Below are 18,517 nucleotides of genomic sequence, written 5' to 3'. Positions count from 1 at the left end.
GAATAGTGTTGATGGGATTGGGGGGCTGGAAAAGGTTAGGAAGAAATCCAGTGGGACAAATAAGAATTATTCTTAAATTCTAGTAATTGTAAATTGGTCAAACACTTTAGGTAGTAGGGAGATAACCATTTTATTTTTTAAAAAGTTGGAAGAGACACTTTTGGTCAAATTATACATTTTAGAAACACTCCACAAGCAATTCCATCCACAGATGCATTGACTTACAACCAGCCTAAAAATCCCTCTGAATCTAAATCAACCACACAGTCAACCAGAGACAGCACCAACCCGCAACCAATCCATGCAACTCCCCCACCAGCAGTTCACCTCCCAATGACTCTGACCTGATATAACTTCCCTATCACATGACCCATCACATGACCCTCACTCGACACACCCACACCTCGACACACCCACACCTTATTAACAGAAGAACATTGACACTGACATCCCCTAAACTCTGCTGAAGATGTTACCTAGCCTGGTAATGAAACGTTTTGAAACCAACCTAAAATGAGGTTCAGAGAATGAACCTCATTTTAGAAACATTTAATCAGATATATTCTTCTCCTGATTTTTAATATTCCAGATCTACTAATTCAGACTACTGGCCTTCTACATTTCTGAATACATTTCTGCAAGATTCTCTGCTCATTTCTCCTTTGAAAAATTAGCTTGGGAACAATTTTGAACTTTTGTAGTTTATCCCACTTAGATTCCGGCCAATCGATCCACTTCCACACACTTGGAAATGTGTGACATATTGGAAATAAAAGAACTGAAAAGATTTTTAAGAGATTTGTTTTGTATTAACTTAGATGACGGCATCTGTGAAACAGGAAGCTTAACTTCTGAAGAGAAGGGATAAAGTACACAGTGTTTACAGGGGAGTGTAACTTGTGTAACTCTCCACAGGTTATCGGCAGACACCTGCTTCTCCATACACGCTCTGCCGGTAAAAAACACTCCGGTCCAGAGCTCTGGTTTGGACAATCACAGAAAGAATGAAAACTCCACGCTACCGTTACATTCTTCTGGTACGTACTTTTGTGTATGCTTTAGGGCACAGATGGAAAAGGGAAGAGCAGAGTGAAACTTCCACCTGACCCAATGGCACTAGCCATTCTTCCATCACTTGATTCTTTCCCACACCAAATATATTGCCACTCTGCATAAAGATGGCTACTCTCAAATAATATAATATAATCCCTTAATGGAAAAATGGGGGGGGAAGCTTCTCAAGGTGAAGCAGTGGTTTTGTTTTTGGCTAAAAAGCTTTGCAGAATCAACTAAGGCTAGATTAGAATCTATGGTAGAGGTCTTCAAACTTGGCAGCTTTAAGACTCCAGCACAGCTGGAGAATTCTGGGAGTTGAAGTCCACAAGTCTTAAAGCTGCCAAGTTTGATGACCCCTGACCTAGGGCTTAGTAGCCAATAGATGAACATGAAGAATTAACTGTTGGACAAGTGAATTCTGTGTTATGAAATCAGTTGTGACTTTGGGTGTAAAAAGCTGCCACAGGTTAAGTTGCATTAGCTATATGTAAAGGTTTTCCCTCCAAGTGTCTTGGATTTTGACTTCAAAATACACTCTACTATTCTGATTGGAGAATAATGACAATTCCTGGTGAAATCACATTGTGTTGAGGCTGGAAATGGATGGAGCTTTAGTATCTTCATATCTTCTCTTCTCCAAATTTGGAGAAAAATGCAAAATAAATAGCATCATATCAGTTTTTCTTTGTGTGAGGTTCTGAATTTTGATTCTCCCTCTTCCCACTGTTTTAATTACAGAGTATCATGTCCTCTACTGATGTTGAGATTATGTCATTGATAGTAAAAATGACATGAAAAAAAGAGAAATAAGCAGCAGCTGGGGGAATGATCAAAACAGCTCAGTGAGGAATGTGCATGCTTGTTACCTATTCAAAGCTGAGGGGTGTGTATGTGCATGTGTGTGTGGGGGATGGAGTGTTGTTTTTTTATTTTATTTATTTTTTTATTTATTTAATTTTGTCATAACAATATACACAAGCATCACACAAAAATATTATATAGTATATAAACATATATATGAGGAGAAACAAGGAAGTATAAGCATATATATATAAGAAAAAGAAACAATAGGATAGGAACGGTAGGCACGTTTGTGCTCTTATGCATGCCCCTTAAAGTCCTCTTAGGAATGGGGTGAAGTCAACAGTAGATAGTTTTTGGTTAAAGCTTTTGGGATTATGAGAAGAGACCACAGAGTCAGGTAATGCGTTCCAAGCACAGATAACTCTGTTACAGAAGTCATATTTTCTGCAATCCAAATTGGAGCGGTTGACATTAAGTTTAAATCTATTGGTTGCTCTTATATTATTGCAGTTGAAGCTGAAGTAGTCTTTAACAGGAAGGACATTACAATAGATGATTCTATGAGTTAAACCCAGGTCCTGTTAGAGAGAACCAGAAAACTGGGGGAAAGAGTATATGGGAATCACAAAATAGAGATTATGCAAGTTTCCTTTATTTACCATAAAATAAAAATAAACTATATTTTATACCAAGTATTAACGCAGTCTTTCTATATCATAGAATACTTAAATGATACAGTCAGGAAATATGGATTGTTACTGTAATCAAACAAGGGAAAAGAGTAACTGGAATTTTTATTCCACAAAGAACAAATAATGTCCAATGCCAATTCATGACTGATAATACCTTTGACATACATATATATATCAATTCAGTATAACATAGAGACCAATTGACCTATGGAACATTCAGAAGAAAAAGGAGATAAGAATTTCAGAAGGAGAAGTTTTTTTTAATTTGCATTTATATCCCGCCCTTCTCCGAAGACTCAGGGTGGCTTACACTATGTTAAGCAATAGTCTTCATCCATTTGTATATTATATACAAAGTCAACTTATTGCCCCCAACAATCTGGGTCCTCATTTTACCTACCTTATAAAGGATGGAAGGCTGAGTCAACCTTGGGCCTGGTGGGACTTGAACCTGCAGTAATTGCAAGCAGCTGTTAATATGTTAATAACAGACTGTCTTAGCAGTCTGAGCCACCAGAGGCCCAGAAGTAATAGAATTAGATATTAACAATCCATAGAAGTGTCACAATTCATTGTCTTCCAACGTCAAGTATTAAAGTCCTGGTCCACGCTGCCAATGGAAGTTAACCACATAAGAGGGGGGAAATAAATCTGGTGAGAAGGTCCAGGCTGTGTGAAATGTCATGCAGTTATTTTGTAAGTGCATGACTGGATTCTGACTAGGCTGGAACCCAATAGCTGTGGGTTTGAATGGCTGACCCCAACTTTTCAGCCAAGGTACAGGTTTTGCATACACAAACATACACATGAATCTTAATACTATTTGTAATGTCTTTCAGATGAATGGCATGTTTCTAAGGTTGGAAAAAAGTCTTAGTCATCCTGTGCAGAACTCTCATTGCAATACTGAATAGTTGAGGGGAAATGAATACGCAGCAGCTGTTACTGCAAATCTTTTCAGTCCTGAAGAATTCCCAATGCAATGCAGATTTTAGGCTTGCTTTGAAAATATTCTGGCTACAAAATAGATCCATAGGAAAGATGCACTAATGCAATCTTACATGAATCGTAATCAATTCCTCCTTCCCTCTTATGAGACTATTCAAGGCTTAATGGAAAAAAGGACAGCTTGTTTGACATTCCAACACTTTTTAAAATGGCTTGTTATGGACAAATTACTCATTACACTAACTTCATGTGCATGTTATTGCCTTATTGGAATTGTTTTTGTAATGATAGGCTGATTTATCCAACTATTTAATGGGAGATGTCCCACAGGCCAGGTAGGAAAAAAGAATTCTCACCTTATTTCATGATGTGTTTTTTGCCAGCCCAATCTGGGTGATGAAACTTTGTCTCTAGAACCTGAAGAGGAAGCTGATGGGCTAGACTCAGTCAGCACAAATCCAGATGATCCATCCCAAATTGTAGAAGAATTAAATGAACCTATACTGAATGCTCAAAGTAGCATCTTGCACACAGAAGAAATCCAACAGGTAAATAAATTTTCTCTGTATATCTTGGAATTTTACACTTTTCATGGGGATAGCTGGATATTATAGCTTAGCCTCTGGAAATTGTATAGAAAAAGCTCATTTCCTCCAGACAATGTATTTAGCTGATGCAAATTTTACTGACACTTTTAACTGGGTTCAGTTTGTCAAAAGTACATAGTGTGACTACAGCCATTGTACTTTGTAGGCCATTGTTTTTGACTTAGGTGCTAATGGCTTAGGGCAGGGGTCTCCAACCTTGGCAACTTTAAGCCTGGTGGAGTTCAACTCCCAGAATTCCCCAGCCAGCAAAGAAAATCTGGCTGGGGAATTCTGGGAGTTGAATTCTGCCAGGCTTAAATTTGCCAAGGTTGGAGACCCCTGGCTTAGGGGGTAAATTGAGATTTATTCAATAAACTTTGGTTAAACAATCATTTAGCATAGTGTGTAAATCCAACCATTTTGTTCTCTGATATCAAGTTTCTGGTAGGACTGAAGTAGTTTCTGGCAAAGATTGAACAGCATCCAAAAGCTGGAGGAGGGAATCTTGTTTTCAGTTATGTGTTTCATACTTTGCAGCCTGCAAAGATCATGCTGATTCTAGTCCAATGTTTCCAAAACTGAACAAACTTGAGAAGGGAAAGATAATCAAAGGAAAAGACAGCTGGTTACAGGGCGAGATGAGAAAATTTGATCTTGTTTATATGGTCCCTCTCAGCTAACTCCACATCTCCCTCTGCGAGTGACCGCCTATCCTTGGAACCTTGTCTACTGTACATCAAGGGACGGATTTAGTCTGAAGACTATGTATAGAAGCATGAGCAACCTGGCCTCTCCTGTGTTATTGGTTATCAGGGATACTGATGGGCAGGTAACCCAGATAGGTCTAAATCACAACTTTACATATGTAAGATTGATGATATGGAAAAGAAGAATGCTAATTAACTAGGCCTAACTCAACTGTATATAATCAGGCAATTATTCTTCTCCATTCACAACATTAAGAAGCAGTCGACAATATTCAGTAGATCCTCCTGATCCATTAGAAAGGGTTTGAAATGGGAAATGGGAAGATGCAACAGAAATGGAAAGATTCATTTTACTATGCTATAATAACTGCACACCCAATTGGTCTAGTGCAGGGGTGCCAAACTCAATTTCATTGAGGGCTGCATCAGGGTTGTGTTTGATCTCAGGGGCCAGGTGGCCGTGGCTGGAATGGGATAGCTGGGGTGGGCGTGGCCAGCTTGACACCACTTGTGGGGGGGCACCCCTCCCAAGCTACATTTTTGGCTGCGATGGCCTCATGCAGCACTCTGCCAGCGAAAACAGAGCTTGGGAGGGAGAGCTGGCAGAGTGCTGCAGGAGGCCATCGCAGCCTAAAATGGAGCTCGGGAGGGCCACACACGGCCCTCCTGAATCCATTTTCACTGGCAAAGGCACTGTGGACTGGTCCCTTGCTGTTTCCAGGCAGACCCACGAGCCAGATCTAAGCACCTCATGTGCAGGATCTGGTCCACGGGTCTTGAGTTTGACACCCTGGTCTAGTGGTTTAAGGCACTGGGCTACAAATCAGGAGACTGTGAGTTCAAGTTCAGCCTTGGCATGAAAGCCAGCTGGGTGACCTTGGACCACTCTCTCTCTCTCAGGCCAACTCACCTCACAGTTATTTGTAAAAATAATAAAGTGGAAATAAATAAACAGCGCATGATATGTAGACTGGAAGTAATGCAAGTTGTTTTGATGGATACAAAAAAAGTACCTGGCTTCACCATCCAAGGAATAAACTGCCCCCTGAGCTACTATTTTAACAGATGGTTAGAAAGCTGAGTTCCACTTTAGAAATGTAAGAGTTCACATTTATAAAAAATCTAGTCATGTTAATGCTAAACAAACTGTTGCTGTCTTATTATTGTTTTGACAACAATTATTTGAAATCCTAGGCTGTTTTCTAAACAACATTGTAGTAATAGAAAGGATACTGGATTTAAAAGGGAAAAATGGCTTAGAAATATAATTCAATAATTCGTAGACTGAATTGATCTGCATTTTAGCACATTTAATAGTCAATGTTGGTTCATTCAATATAATAGGCTAAGCAGACCATGACATCATGATGAGTAATGTGCAGAAAGATAGACATGATTAAACTTCTGAAAGCTGAAACATATTCCCTCCTCTGTATCTTTTTCAGATATTTGGAGCTTTTTCTTCTACGGCTATTCATGCAAGCAGTTGTTTTTATGGCAATGGAGAAACATTTCTATTCTCTTTCACTCCACAACTCAAGGTGATTGAAACACCATGTTAATCTCTATGTTGAATGAGTTGATTTTGTATTTACAGCTTCAGGAGCCAATAGTTACGCAAGTTTTGCCAGTCATTAGATTGCTATGGCTATCAAGGGCACACTTTAAAAGATTCTGTGATATTGTTGTGCTCCAGAATATAACTTGGCAAGAATTGTTTTAATGCCAACACTGAAAAGGTTTTTGATAGATTAGAGAATGGGCTAGGGAAAAATGAAATTTAACAGAAACATATGAATTTCTTCTTGTGTTGAAGAAAGAAGAAAACAAAAATATTAAAACAGAAAACATATGGAAATGTATGGGATGAAATATAACCAGTCTGGTAATTTATTTATCTAATTTATAGCCCATCTTTATTATTTGTGAAAAGCATATGGGACATATAGTTGGAATAACAGTGCAGATTAAACATGAGTCAATATTTTGATATCATTGGGGAAAGACTAATGTAATTTTAGGCTGCATCAATATAAATATTTCCAAGTTCAAGAAAAAATAAGAACTCCACTTTATTCTTATGATTCAGGCCCTAACTTTGGTATTGTGTTTGTTTCTGGCACCACACTTTAAGAAAGATTCAGACAACCTGAAAGAGATTTAAGGAGCAACAAGATGAGAATCTATTTCTTATGAAGAGTGGCTGGAAGAATTGGGATATTTAGCCTAGAGAAAAGAATATTAAAGAAGAGTAAAATAGCACTCTTCAACAACATGAAAAAATGTACCCAAAAGGTCAATGGAAAATATTCAATGAAATGTCAGAAAAAAAGTTTGCTAATAGCAAAAGGACTTTGACAATGGGTTCTTCCTCTTTGGATATCTTCAGATGAAGTTTAGAGTGTTTTCTGTTGGGAGGGTTAATATGGATTCATACACTGAGCAGTCAACTGCACCAGCACCATAAATCAGGATGCTTTCAGGAATTGTCCAGCCAGCACGCTACCTCTCTCTGATGCTTTATTTCTATGCATGTCCACACTTTCGTGATCATGAACAGGATATTAGCTGGAACATACAATTAGATGTGATCTATTAACTCACACTATGAGAAGATTCAAGCTATTACTAGAAATAATGAGTGGGATTTTTTTGTATAGGAAGCTTATATGGTTTAATTCCTAAATTGTGTAATGGTATGCTTTTGATTCCCTTGCCAGGTATTTAAATGGACAGGCAAAAATACCTTCTTCATGAAAGGAGATGCAGATTCTTTAGCCATTGGTGGAGGCAGGTATGTAGCTTTTAAAGATAGCTGAGTTACAAGGAAATTAATTTGTCAGTTCAGCATGCTTGCTGCAGTGCAGTCTGTGGAGAATCTCATTAGCTCTTTTGCATGGCTAAAGATCATAAATTGGAAAAGTGTTTCCCTCATTTTCCCCCCCTCCCCAAATCTATCATTACAATAGTGCATGTTCTTTTATCATCCTATTTTCAATGCTCGTAGCTCGTAAATGACATTGTCATTGCTGCCACTAGACAAGTATTTTTTTAAAAAATTGATGTAGAACAGTAAAATTGCCCTAAAATATGGATTGTATCTTTTTTTTTATTCGTCATCACTATCATCCTCTCCTTAGTTCTTTGTTCTGCTTTATCATATTGAATGTCATTCTATCCCCTATTTCCTCTTTACTCTCTTGTTATTCCAATGCCAGCTGTTGAGTTTTCATGCATGTCATTCTATTGGACATTGGAATAATTGCCAAGTTGTGAATATTACTTGCCTGCTAGGGCATTTTCTCTTCCACACTGGTCTTTTTCATTTTCATGAACCAGCAAATGTTGGAAGAACGCCAATAAATGCAATTGAGACTATCTCCAAAATGTCCAGGGTTCCCAAGAGTATGAAAGAATTCTGCATTTGATTTAGTTAATAGTAGTGTTAAAGTGATAGGTATGTCACAATTCTGCCAGAGCAAAGCGAGATCTTGGAGTAAAAAACAAAACACTATATATTATACTATTGATTCTATCACCCAATAGGACCATCCAGCACCCCAATTTAGAAAAGAAATGCAAAGCTTATACCCTGTTTCCCCCAAAATAAGACATCCCCTGATAATAAGCCCAATTGGACTTTTGAGCGCATGGCAAAAAGGCCAAGCGCTTATTTCAGGGTTCAAAAAAATATAAGACAGGATCTTATTTTCGGGGAAACATGGCATTCTAAATAGACTCTAGCAAATGAGTCAGTATCATTGTACCATTGAAGAGGCTTTGTGCTATGGAAGTTATTCTATATGCTATCTCTTGCCTTGTATGCAGTGGTAAATTTGGACTCTGGCTAGATGGAGATCTGAACCATGGAGGAAGTCACCCCTGTGAAACCTTCAATAATGAGGCATTATCACCCAAAGAGGAATTCCTCATCCGAGATTTGGAAGTTTGGACACTGTCTTAACTGGAAGAAAAATCAAGACATCTCTTCATGCACTTTCCAAGCACTTAAGAGGATTTGGCCAGTAGTCCTGCATCAGTTTGTCAAATCCCCCTCAAATGAGGATAATCCTCTTGTGGATTCCCTGTCTTTATAGATTGGGAAGAAAGAAATCAATGCTGGAGAATCTTAACAATTTCCTAATATTTATATCCCTCAATTACCAGCCTCTTCTCAAGTTAACTGCACCTAAAAGTAGTTTGTCCTTTGGATCAGGTTAGTGGTAGACATATGTAGTTCAGCTAGGAAGTGATGTCTGGGTAACGGATCTTATTAGGAATTGGTAAGCAATAAACATAGTTGCCACTATTGCTTGCTAGGGAAGTAACAAACATATTTTGCTTTTTGCTTTATCAGATACCTGCCCATGTATTGTATGGGTCAAGCTACTTTCATAATAGAAGCAGACATATTGATCTTAGGCTTCACCTTAGACATTTTTACTTGCTCGTAAAATACTAAGTAAATAAGGAGGAATTTCCTGACAATGAGTTATTAAGCACTGGAACAAGCTGCCTCCTGGAGTTGAGGGTGTTCCATCACTGAAGCATTTCAAGCAAAATGTTGGAAAGCTGGGAAGCCAGAAGATCCTGGTCCCGAATAGTGGGTTGAGCTAAAGACCTCCAAGATCCCTTCCAACCCAGTTTCTATACTTCGGCTTTATGCTTTAAAATGTGAAATCTCTGGAGAGACATTCATAGGAATTCTTAAGACTTAATTGTGATACTTAGGAATATTCCGAGTATTTATATCACAACACATTTCTATTGTTGTTTTGTTTTGTTCACATGCCTAAGTACCTTCTACAGAGACATATTTCTCTAAATGTGTTAGTGCCTACAAACAATGGCTCCATACTTAAAGAAGAGAATATTTATAGCTCAGAGTTGAACTGTGGTGTCCTTGGTGCTCTCGGAGCTTGGTAGCTCATGCAATGGAATATGACAATCATTTTTTCTATAGCAAGTCACCTTTTGAGTTGAACTCTGATGATGTAACATGAACAGGTCCATTCAGTATTCATGGCTTCATACATATGGCGGTGTGTTGCTGTTGGCTTCTTGCAGGGAAGTATTGTTTTTGCATCTCAGGACCTGATGGTGGTGGGGTTTTGTTTAGTTTTTTGGCCTGCAAAAGTAGCTTTGTAAATGGTAATTCTTCTTTAATACAAGGCATGCATCACTCAGGTTTTACATCAAATTTTTTAGCCTTTTCCTTTCTATCAAAGCTCACTTTATTAGCACTGCATTTGCAAAATTTTGTCTCCAGAAATCTGCCACATATTCTGTAATGTAATATGGACAATTTTCACTATTGTATTTCTGGCCTCATTTTATAAACATTTCAATATTCTATGACATTTATAAATGAATAAGAAGTTGGTCATTGTGGCTATTGAGCATAGGAATACTGGCAGAGCTTTTTACAATAAATTAATTTTATGAAAATATTTTGAAAGAAGCCCACTATATGGTTTGCAATTGGATGAAATATTTAACTTTTGTGAAACTGCTCTTTTAACAAGCACTGTTCTTTGACCTGGCTGAGTACCCTTTGAGAGTTGCAGTACCCAAAGAAGGAAAAAAAATTTTTTTCCAGGAAAAAATATTTGCTCCCAGTCCATTCAATATTTCTCTTGATTGGTCTTCATTCTCTCAGTTCTATTGTTACCTAATTATATAGTGAAATTTATAAAAAATATTTTAAAGCAGGTTAAATTGTGCAATGTAGCTATGCTCCTATTAATAGTCTCCTTTTTCCTGACCTTTTAATTTGAACTGTATCAAAATGCTAGAAATATATTTAGTTTGACATAAAATATGGAATATGGGAAGGATCCAGTACACAATAGATACTCAAGTCATCCTAATGGCAAACCAAGTCAAGAATGGTCTTTTCAGATTAAAATTATGTGAAATAGCTAGTATTGTACTCTGGTAGACAGAAACATAATTCAAATCATTGAAGGATTCAAGTGAGCTGAAAAAATAAAATGAAATCTAAGAGACACATACCAATGTCTTTACTAAAAGGCAAAAAAAATGGAGAGATACAGAGGCATACTTGGCTTGCTGGAAAAGATATGATATGACTAGAAGAAAGGAAAAATCATATTTAGGCATATGTACTCTATAGTCTTTGCAGCTGTGGGAGGAAGCTGGGAAGAGAAGGGGAAAAAAATGTTGTGTACTTTCTCTACATGCATCATGATTTTGCACCTATGATACCAACTACCTGAATAGATAAAGGAGGGCAAATGGGGGCAAACAATGGTTCATGGAAGGGCAAATCTGTAGCCAATCCATCATATTTTTAAATTTAAAATGTAGAATTCTTCTGGAACTTACTTGGATCTGTTGAATGGGCCTAAAACAAAAACGTACTTTAGAATTAAGTATTAAGAATTAAGTATTGCAATTAACAGAAACACTTTGTTATTGTATAAAGTACATATTGTAGAACTTGGTAAAGAAACAACTTACTGTTCTAAACAAATAATCCATAGTATCTGATTACTACAAGACATAAAAAAATGCATCCAAGTTGGCTTCAGAGAAGCTGGAAAAACTTTCCTCTGACAATTCCTTTTGGTTCAACATAATTTTTTTGTGTTTCATTGAAAGCATGAGACCTATATTGTTTTATAATTGTTTCTTTTATTAAAATATTGATCAAAATATTCATAACTTTAAAATATTGTAATAGTTTGTGCTAATTAATATTTAGCTCTAAATCAACATACATTCACCAGCTGTCATGATCTAAAAGAGTTAAGGAATTATGTAATAATCCCTTCATATAGAAAATATATGAATTTCAAGCAAGTAGCACAAGATCTTCCCCCCTCTTAAGTTTATTTTATATATTTACTCAGAATATAGTTGAAGCTATGGGTTTTATTCACTGGTTCATTTCACAGTTGATGGTTTGCAATAGTGGCAAGAATACACTTGTGAATATTAATGATCCAATTTTTAATTTAATTTTTGATTTAAAGAACACTGCCTGAATACTAAGGCTAAAGTTAGTCTGAGGAATAACATTTTCATGAGAGTGACAAAGTATACATGGGGGGGGGGGGCGCTCAGCCATTTACATTGCAGACATCAGTTTTGGCTCTGAGGATTTCTGCAGCAGGATATGCTGCTCCAGAATGGAGTACATCCACATATGTGAAGCTAGTCGACATTACTTCAATGAGTACTACTAAGCTAGTCGACATTACTACAATGAGTACTAGTATTACTTCAATGTACACGCAGTGACAGGATGCCCTAAACCCACACCAGTTGAGAAATTGTATTCTCTTGCTGGTATTGTTCCACCTAGGATTAGGAGAGAAATAGCAGCAGATGCTGAGAGAACCAAACGAATGATCTCCGACATCCTCTGAATGGATACGTGCCCCAAACTTGTCAACTTGGCTCTAGAAAGAGGTTTTATGGCAGGAGCAAAGCTCTATTAGAAGATGAAGGACAGAATTCAAGGAACAAGAAATAATCACAGAAGAGAACACGGTTGAGGGATTTGATCTCCCTATGTTACTTGGAAGACATTGAGGGTTGGAGTGCCTAAAAGTAAGATCAACATGCTTAGGTGGGGGTTGATGGTGGATAACAATATGCAGTATGAAAGTGGGGAGAGCAGCAGTCTGGCCCATTTGTTAATCTGTCATTTACTACCAGTAGAATGCACCAAAAGTGATTTGTTTCTGGTCAAAAGGGTAGCCTCATTTTGGAAGTTTAAGGTTTGATCTGGACACAATTTTTTTTCGGAGTAGAAAATGCACTCCCCCCCACAAAAAGGGTGAAAATTTGGGTGTGTCTTATACAATGAATGAAGCTCCGCCCACCCACTCACCCTTTGGCCTCTGCCTCCCAGCAATTTGCCTCCTTGCAGCAAACAGCACTTTCAGCTTCAGCACAGCCTGATTAGGACAAGTAGGAGATTATCGGCCTCCTGACCATCAGCTGTTTCAGGCTGCAGGGATTGCCATTGTCTAGTGCCATCTCTGCGGGCCTCTGCTGTTTGCTGCAAGGAGGCAAATTATTGGGAGGCAGATTTTTTTTTCTTGTGCTAGTCAGGCTGTGCTGAAACTGAAACTGAAACAGGCTATTTGCTGTTTACTGCAATGAAACAAATTGTTGGGAGGCAGAGGCATATTTTTTTTTCTTGTTTTCCTCCCCAAAAAAGGTAGGTGCGTCTTATAGTCTGGAGCATCTATAAATACTCCGAAAAATACAGGTAAATAAAAATCACTTAGGCCTACTTACTATAATCTCCCCATCCCTTGAGGAAGCATGTGCGGGGTGGGGGCACATTTCAAACAGTTCAGGAGAAGATAAAGCCTAACTGGTTACCCTCCTTGTGCACATTTAGAGAATTTACATTTATAAAGCCAATGCTGGATTCAGTGAAATATTCAGAAAACTTTAGAAAAATGATTTATATTGTAAAACTGAAATTTGTTAGTTTCTTGATTTTTAACCCTGAGGCATTTTTATAAGTTTGCTATACAGAACAATGATGTTTATCTTAAATTAACACTAAAATAGTGTTGATAAATTATTGAGCTTTCTCAAAATCACAGTAGTATACAATTTTGTGAAAAAGTCTACAGCTATTTTCCACTGCAGTTTTTCAAAGGCACTATGCAGGCTTACTCTGTAATTTTACAGAATATTTTTTGAAGAAAGTTTGACTAGAATACGTGCACAAAAACAGAATTGAAGGAATATACTAACTCACTTAAAAAAGTTTTACTTTACAACTTAAGCTATTACTGTTCCTGTTTGAATCCTGATTTTCATCATCTTTATTCCATCCTTTTTTCATTGGAGTAAGTTCTGGAGCAACCACATCACCATCCTATCAAATAATTAAAAAAAGGAATTAAGTTTTGCATTTCATATCAACTGTAAATATATTTTGTGATCTTCTCTCCTGACAATTGAAATAAATGTGTGTACATTTAAGGGATAAAATATTATCAGGCCTGATGTATCTCTGTGCATGGGATAAATCATGATTTTTTTTAAAAAATCACAATGAACTTTTTTATTGTTGTTAATGAAAATACCAATTTTATGTAAATATTTTAATTTCTAGTAAGTTCATTAATATAATTAATAGAGCATATGAGCAGGATTTGTGTCTTACCAATGCTTATTGCAGTAGCCTATTAAAAAGTATACAGTAAAGAATTACACTTTCCAAACTTTTCAGAAAGATGGTGCATTATGAGTGTACCCTCATTCATGGTCTTACCCGTGGTTTACTGAAATCCTTATCCATACACCACTGAACAAAATATTTTGTAGCAGCCTCAATTATCTTTGTATCCTTTTTTTTGCAATAAACTCTGATGATCTGCTCTGCAAACTTTTCTGGGAGCAGCTTTGAAACCTTAAAGACAGAAATAATTAAAACGCTTAATCTCAATAACTTTCCTGGTCTTTCCCAAGCTGTAAAACAGACCATTCAAAGCCATTATCAAAGGAGCATCCAATGCACGCATGATAGAGCTGGTGTAGAGGAATCACCCTTTAAAGCCAAATATCATTACAGATAATCCTTGACTTATGACAAGTTGCTTAGCGATTGTCCAAAGTTACAAAAACCCGCCAAAAGGTACTTTTGACCCGGATTTGAAGCTGCAATGGTTGCTCTTCTCCCCAGTCACATATCATATTTTGGATAGTCAGCAACTGGTCCTAATTTATGGTTATTTGCACAATCCTACAATCACATAATCATGATTTGCTTCCCCCCCCCAAACAACCAGCATTTGCTTCTGATATCTGGCAAAAAATGGCCATTGAGGACAAAGGGTTCACATAATTATTGCAGGGTTTGCATTACAACCACAGGGTTCATGTTACAACTGCTACAAAAAACATTGTAAACTCAGATATGATCACATGATAACCTCATGACTTCTGAACATAATCCTGGGCTCAATTATGCTCATAAATGAAGGACTACCTGCAATATAGTGGCTATTTTAAAAACAACACAATAAACTGGCAAAACCAACCACTCCCATTTTTACTTACTTGTTCTCTTGTAATTTTAACTGCTTGAGTGATGTCATGCTTGCAGTAAAAACGAACACTGTTAATGGGGTTCCTTTCTTTCATTCCATAATCCATGTCAATAACCTTTATTTATACAACAAAATCAAAATAAAGCACACTTAACGATTTATATACATACACTCTAAGAAAGCAAAGACATTCTATAAAAAACAAAACAAAACAAAACCTGAGATTGGTTGTTTTCTTGAAGATGTTTCATTACTCAAACTACCCTATTTTTCAGAATATAAGACACACTTTTCCCCCCTAAAAGAGTGTGAAAATTTGGGTGCATCTTACATACCAAATGTAGCCCCGCTCACCCACTGGCCACCACCCTTTGGCCTCTGCCTCCCAGCAATTTACCTCCTTGCAGCAAGCAGCAAACAAGCCATTTCAGCTTCAGTACAGCCTGATTAGCACAAGCAGTTGATTGCTGGTTGGATTGGCCTCCCGACCCCCAGCTGTTTCAGGCTGCAGGGATTGCCATTGCCTATTGTCACGCGGGCCTCCGCTGTTCGCTTGCAAGGAGGGAAATTGCTGGGAGGCAGAGGCAGATTTTTTTTCTTGTGCTAATCAGGCTATATGCAGAAAATGAAAATGAAACTAAAGCAGGCTGTTTGCTGTAACAAGGCAAATTGCTGGGAGGCAGAGGCAGTTTTTTTTTTCTTATTTTCCTCCCAAAAAAAGGTAGGTGCGTCTTATAGTCCGGATCGTCTTATACTCTGAAAAATATGGTAAATAACATCATCACTGCTAATGATCAGTGCTGGCACTGATGATGTTACCTACTTTGGGTAATGAAGCATCTGCAAGAAAACAAGCAAGCTCAGAGAGCACCAAAGACCCCTCATTTCAACCCTGAGCTACAAATTTTCTCCTTTACTGGTAAAACAAAACCAAAAAAGCACTTTACTTACATGAACAATAAAATCTTCAGCCTTCAGCTCCACATCTTGAGAGATTGTCTTTGGTTTGGAATTAACAATTTCAGCACACAATCCATCATAATCTTCCTGCAAGGCATAACAAATTTTAACTTTTCATTTGAGTCAGCAGACAACAGTAATTTCAGAAACTCAATTAACATTTAGAAAAATATAGGAGTTGCATGTATCTTTTACTGCAACAAATATAGAATTGCTATAACAGTATATCTATAGTCTACTGATATCATCTACATATATGAATAGATATATTTATATAATTTTCAAAACAGTAATTACATCAAAAGCCATCTGTATTGGCAACTGCATTCTGAACTCTTCAGGTGAACTGAAGTTGGGACTGAAGTTAATGTCCATTACAAAAAGAAGGCAAATATAGGTTGGTGTATTTTAGTATTTGTTATTTCATGATAAAAACTTACGATAACATTTTCTTGAAAATATACAGGATATAATTGAAATATGGATTAAACAAAAAATATGGCTCATATGCTTTAGCAGTCCCTAAGATACCTGCAATATTAAGATGTAGCACTCTTATGAATGAAAAGCAACAATTCAATTTTACAAAAAGAAAAATAAGATTAGTTATATATCTGAACTATAGAATGAAGAATTGGAAAATCCACAATCTAACGTATAATTAAGAAACATGAAACATAATTATTAAATATGAAATGAATTTATTGGAAAATTCATTTTTTGAAATAAAAGTTTTGGGGACGGGTTTTTCGTTTGTTTTTTTGAGTGCCTTGTACTTTACTAACAGCTAAGTATGGAGTATATGCCTTTTGAGAGCATGTGTGCCTGCACAGCAATTTAATTCTACTGCTAGTTCCAATAGAAGTTACTATATGTCTTGTATGTATACATGCAAATGGAAATTGCAGTCATGCAAGCTTCCTAAATGAGCTGCTTTATTGTTCCATGAGATGTGTAATTTGGGTCAATTTAATTTACAAATTACCACTTTTGAATACTTTGCAAAACTTAAGTATGAGTAATAAACTATACTACAAAAGTTGTAAACATAATGTTTGGCTACACACAGCAATGTTTATCTTTTTTGCAAAACATTTAAAGAAAACAGCTCCAAGTCAATGTATCTAAAAGAGAAAATTTAAAGGTGCTAATATAGATGAGCAACTGTTTTCTTCATTCCCTGTGATGGCTGTCTGCCTTACACATTTTAATTAACTCATTGAAAATTCTGTTGCAAAGGGAAAAAATCCTACATAATTCAGTCTGCTTCAACTAATTACAAAGGGATTTTTCAATATTCAAAAACATTTTGTTTCCTGCAGGTTCACTATCCAGTAATTACAAAAGGCTGCCACTTCATCTTTTCCTGTGCAACTGGGATGAATGGGTTCATTCCCATGATTTTCTATGACCCAAACACTGAAACATTAGTTCTGATTAGACAATCCTTGCCCTGTTGGGTTATTGTTTCAGAAATATTTCCTTACCTAAAAAAGGAATAAAGTGGGGGGGGGGGTGTTTGAAGCAGTTGGAATAGAAGCGACTGCTTCCAATTTCCTACTGCTTTCCCCATTGAGTTTCCTTCTGGGATTCTGTCAAGGAGCATTGGAAATCTCTCTCTCTCTCTGCCATTTCCTTCCCTTCCTCTTTCACGTAGGCAGATAAGAGGCTGCTGCTGCGTGGAGGGGGAAGCGAGGGATTGTAAGACTGGCTCAGAAACTGTCACAGAAGATTGAAAATAAAGATCATATATGATAACAGCCACAAATTTCCCAAATTTTATCTCTTGGGAGTCATGGGCCCCAGATTTTGGAAGCATTCTGTAAGTTAGTCCATTTGAAGTAACTTGGTTCAGAAATTGTTGTCCTATGATGCACCATTTCATCCAATTAAAGGGCACAATTAGAGTTTTAATAGTACAGAAATGGAGCGCTCAAGCTATTAAGAATTCTGTTTAAAGGTTATCACCTTTAAAACTCTATATGGCAGAGACCAAGGTTATCTGCAAGATCGCCTTTTTCTAAGGATGTCCACCTGTCCTAACAGGTCCGATAGGTTGGGCACAGTTCTCATCCCTTTCCTTAAACTATGGCTTTGCTTTGCTGGCTGAGGAATTCTGGGAGTTGAAGTCCACAAGTCTTAAAGTTGCCAAGTTTGGAGACCCCTGCCTTAAACATTGCTACCTGATGTATTTTTTGTGGCAGTCCCTGCCCTATGGAACACTCTTCTCCCAGAAGTTGGGCAGGCCTCTGCTTTCCTAGCTAGCTTTCAAAAAAACTACTGAAGACCTGGCTTTTCCTCAAAGTGCTAGGATAGGATGAGGTGACTGCTAGAAGCTTGATTGGATGCTAGGCTTTTTTTGCTTATAATGTTTATTGTTTTAGTGAGTTTTTATGTGGTTTATATTTTTGATTGGGAGCTACCAAGAGTTTGGTATAAGATGGGCAATTATAAAAATGTTTCAAACAAAATACATGTATACATATACATATACCATTTTGGACCATTACATCAAAAGTAGGAGTGCACTGGTTCCTGCAACATTTTTAGATGCCCTCAGTCATCATTCCCTATTTTTAATGATCCAAATCTCAAAATATTGCCAAACTTTATGAATCTTAGGAGAGATTTATATTTAGAAAATATAAAAGAAGATATAGAAAATGATTGTTCAATTATTATAGCTAAATGAGTTCATACAATGAAGTGATTTAACC

At 37.0% G+C, this 18,517-nt stretch overlaps 2 protein-coding genes across 3 annotated transcripts in view; one reads left to right on the top strand and one right to left on the bottom strand.

Annotated features, from left to right (window-relative positions):
* The first annotated feature begins 998 nt into the window (after positions 1-998).
* Positions 999-8,765, top strand: TLDC2 (TBC/LysM-associated domain containing 2). Its single transcript, XM_058177387.1, has 6 exons — positions 999-1,037; positions 3,884-4,048; positions 4,764-4,916; positions 6,240-6,335; positions 7,515-7,588; positions 8,623-8,765. Exons 1-6 carry the CDS (start codon positions 1,005-1,007, stop codon positions 8,756-8,758), a joined length of 657 nt encoding a protein of 218 aa, XP_058033370.1. The 5' UTR covers positions 999-1,004; the 3' UTR covers positions 8,759-8,765.
* Positions 8,766-9,812: 1,047 nt separating this feature from the next.
* SAMHD1 (SAM and HD domain containing deoxynucleoside triphosphate triphosphohydrolase 1) overlaps positions 9,813-18,517 on the bottom strand; it is a 32,572-nt gene continuing 23,867 nt past the window's right edge. Inside the window, exons 13-17 of one of the 2 annotated variants that reach the window (XM_058177386.1) lie at positions 15,792-15,887; positions 14,851-14,955; positions 14,063-14,200; positions 13,544-13,663; positions 9,813-9,922 (exon numbers count right to left, since the gene is read on the bottom strand). In XM_058177386.1, coding sequence (XP_058033369.1) covers positions 13,544-13,663; positions 14,063-14,200; positions 14,851-14,955; positions 15,792-15,887 — 459 coding nt within the window. In that variant the 3' untranslated portion in view covers positions 9,813-9,922. Of the gene's footprint in view, positions 9,923-11,431; positions 13,664-14,062; positions 14,201-14,850; positions 14,956-15,791; positions 15,888-18,517 lie in introns of those variants that run through there. The other variant, XM_058177385.1, reaches the window with a different exon arrangement.

Source organism: Ahaetulla prasina, chromosome 3 (genome assembly GCF_028640845.1).
Source record: "Ahaetulla prasina isolate Xishuangbanna chromosome 3, ASM2864084v1, whole genome shotgun sequence".
Lineage (NCBI taxonomy): Eukaryota > Metazoa > Chordata > Lepidosauria > Squamata > Colubridae > Ahaetulla > Ahaetulla prasina.
Note: the sequence above shows the minus strand (reverse complement) of the source record. Positions and strands in the feature narration are given on the sequence as shown.

Bases quoted from the DNA above. Each gene is read 5' to 3' on its own strand.
- TLDC2 (XM_058177387.1), top strand. From the start codon at position 1,005: ATGAAAACTCCACGCTACCGTTACATTCTTCTG. The intron at 1,038-3,883 runs GTACGTACTTTT...GTTTTTTGCCAG, and splicing joins GCTACCGTTACATTCTTCTG to CCCAATCTGGGTGATGAAAC. The intron at 4,049-4,763 runs GTAAATAAATTT...GGTCCCTCTCAG, and splicing joins ACACAGAAGAAATCCAACAG to CTAACTCCACATCTCCCTCT.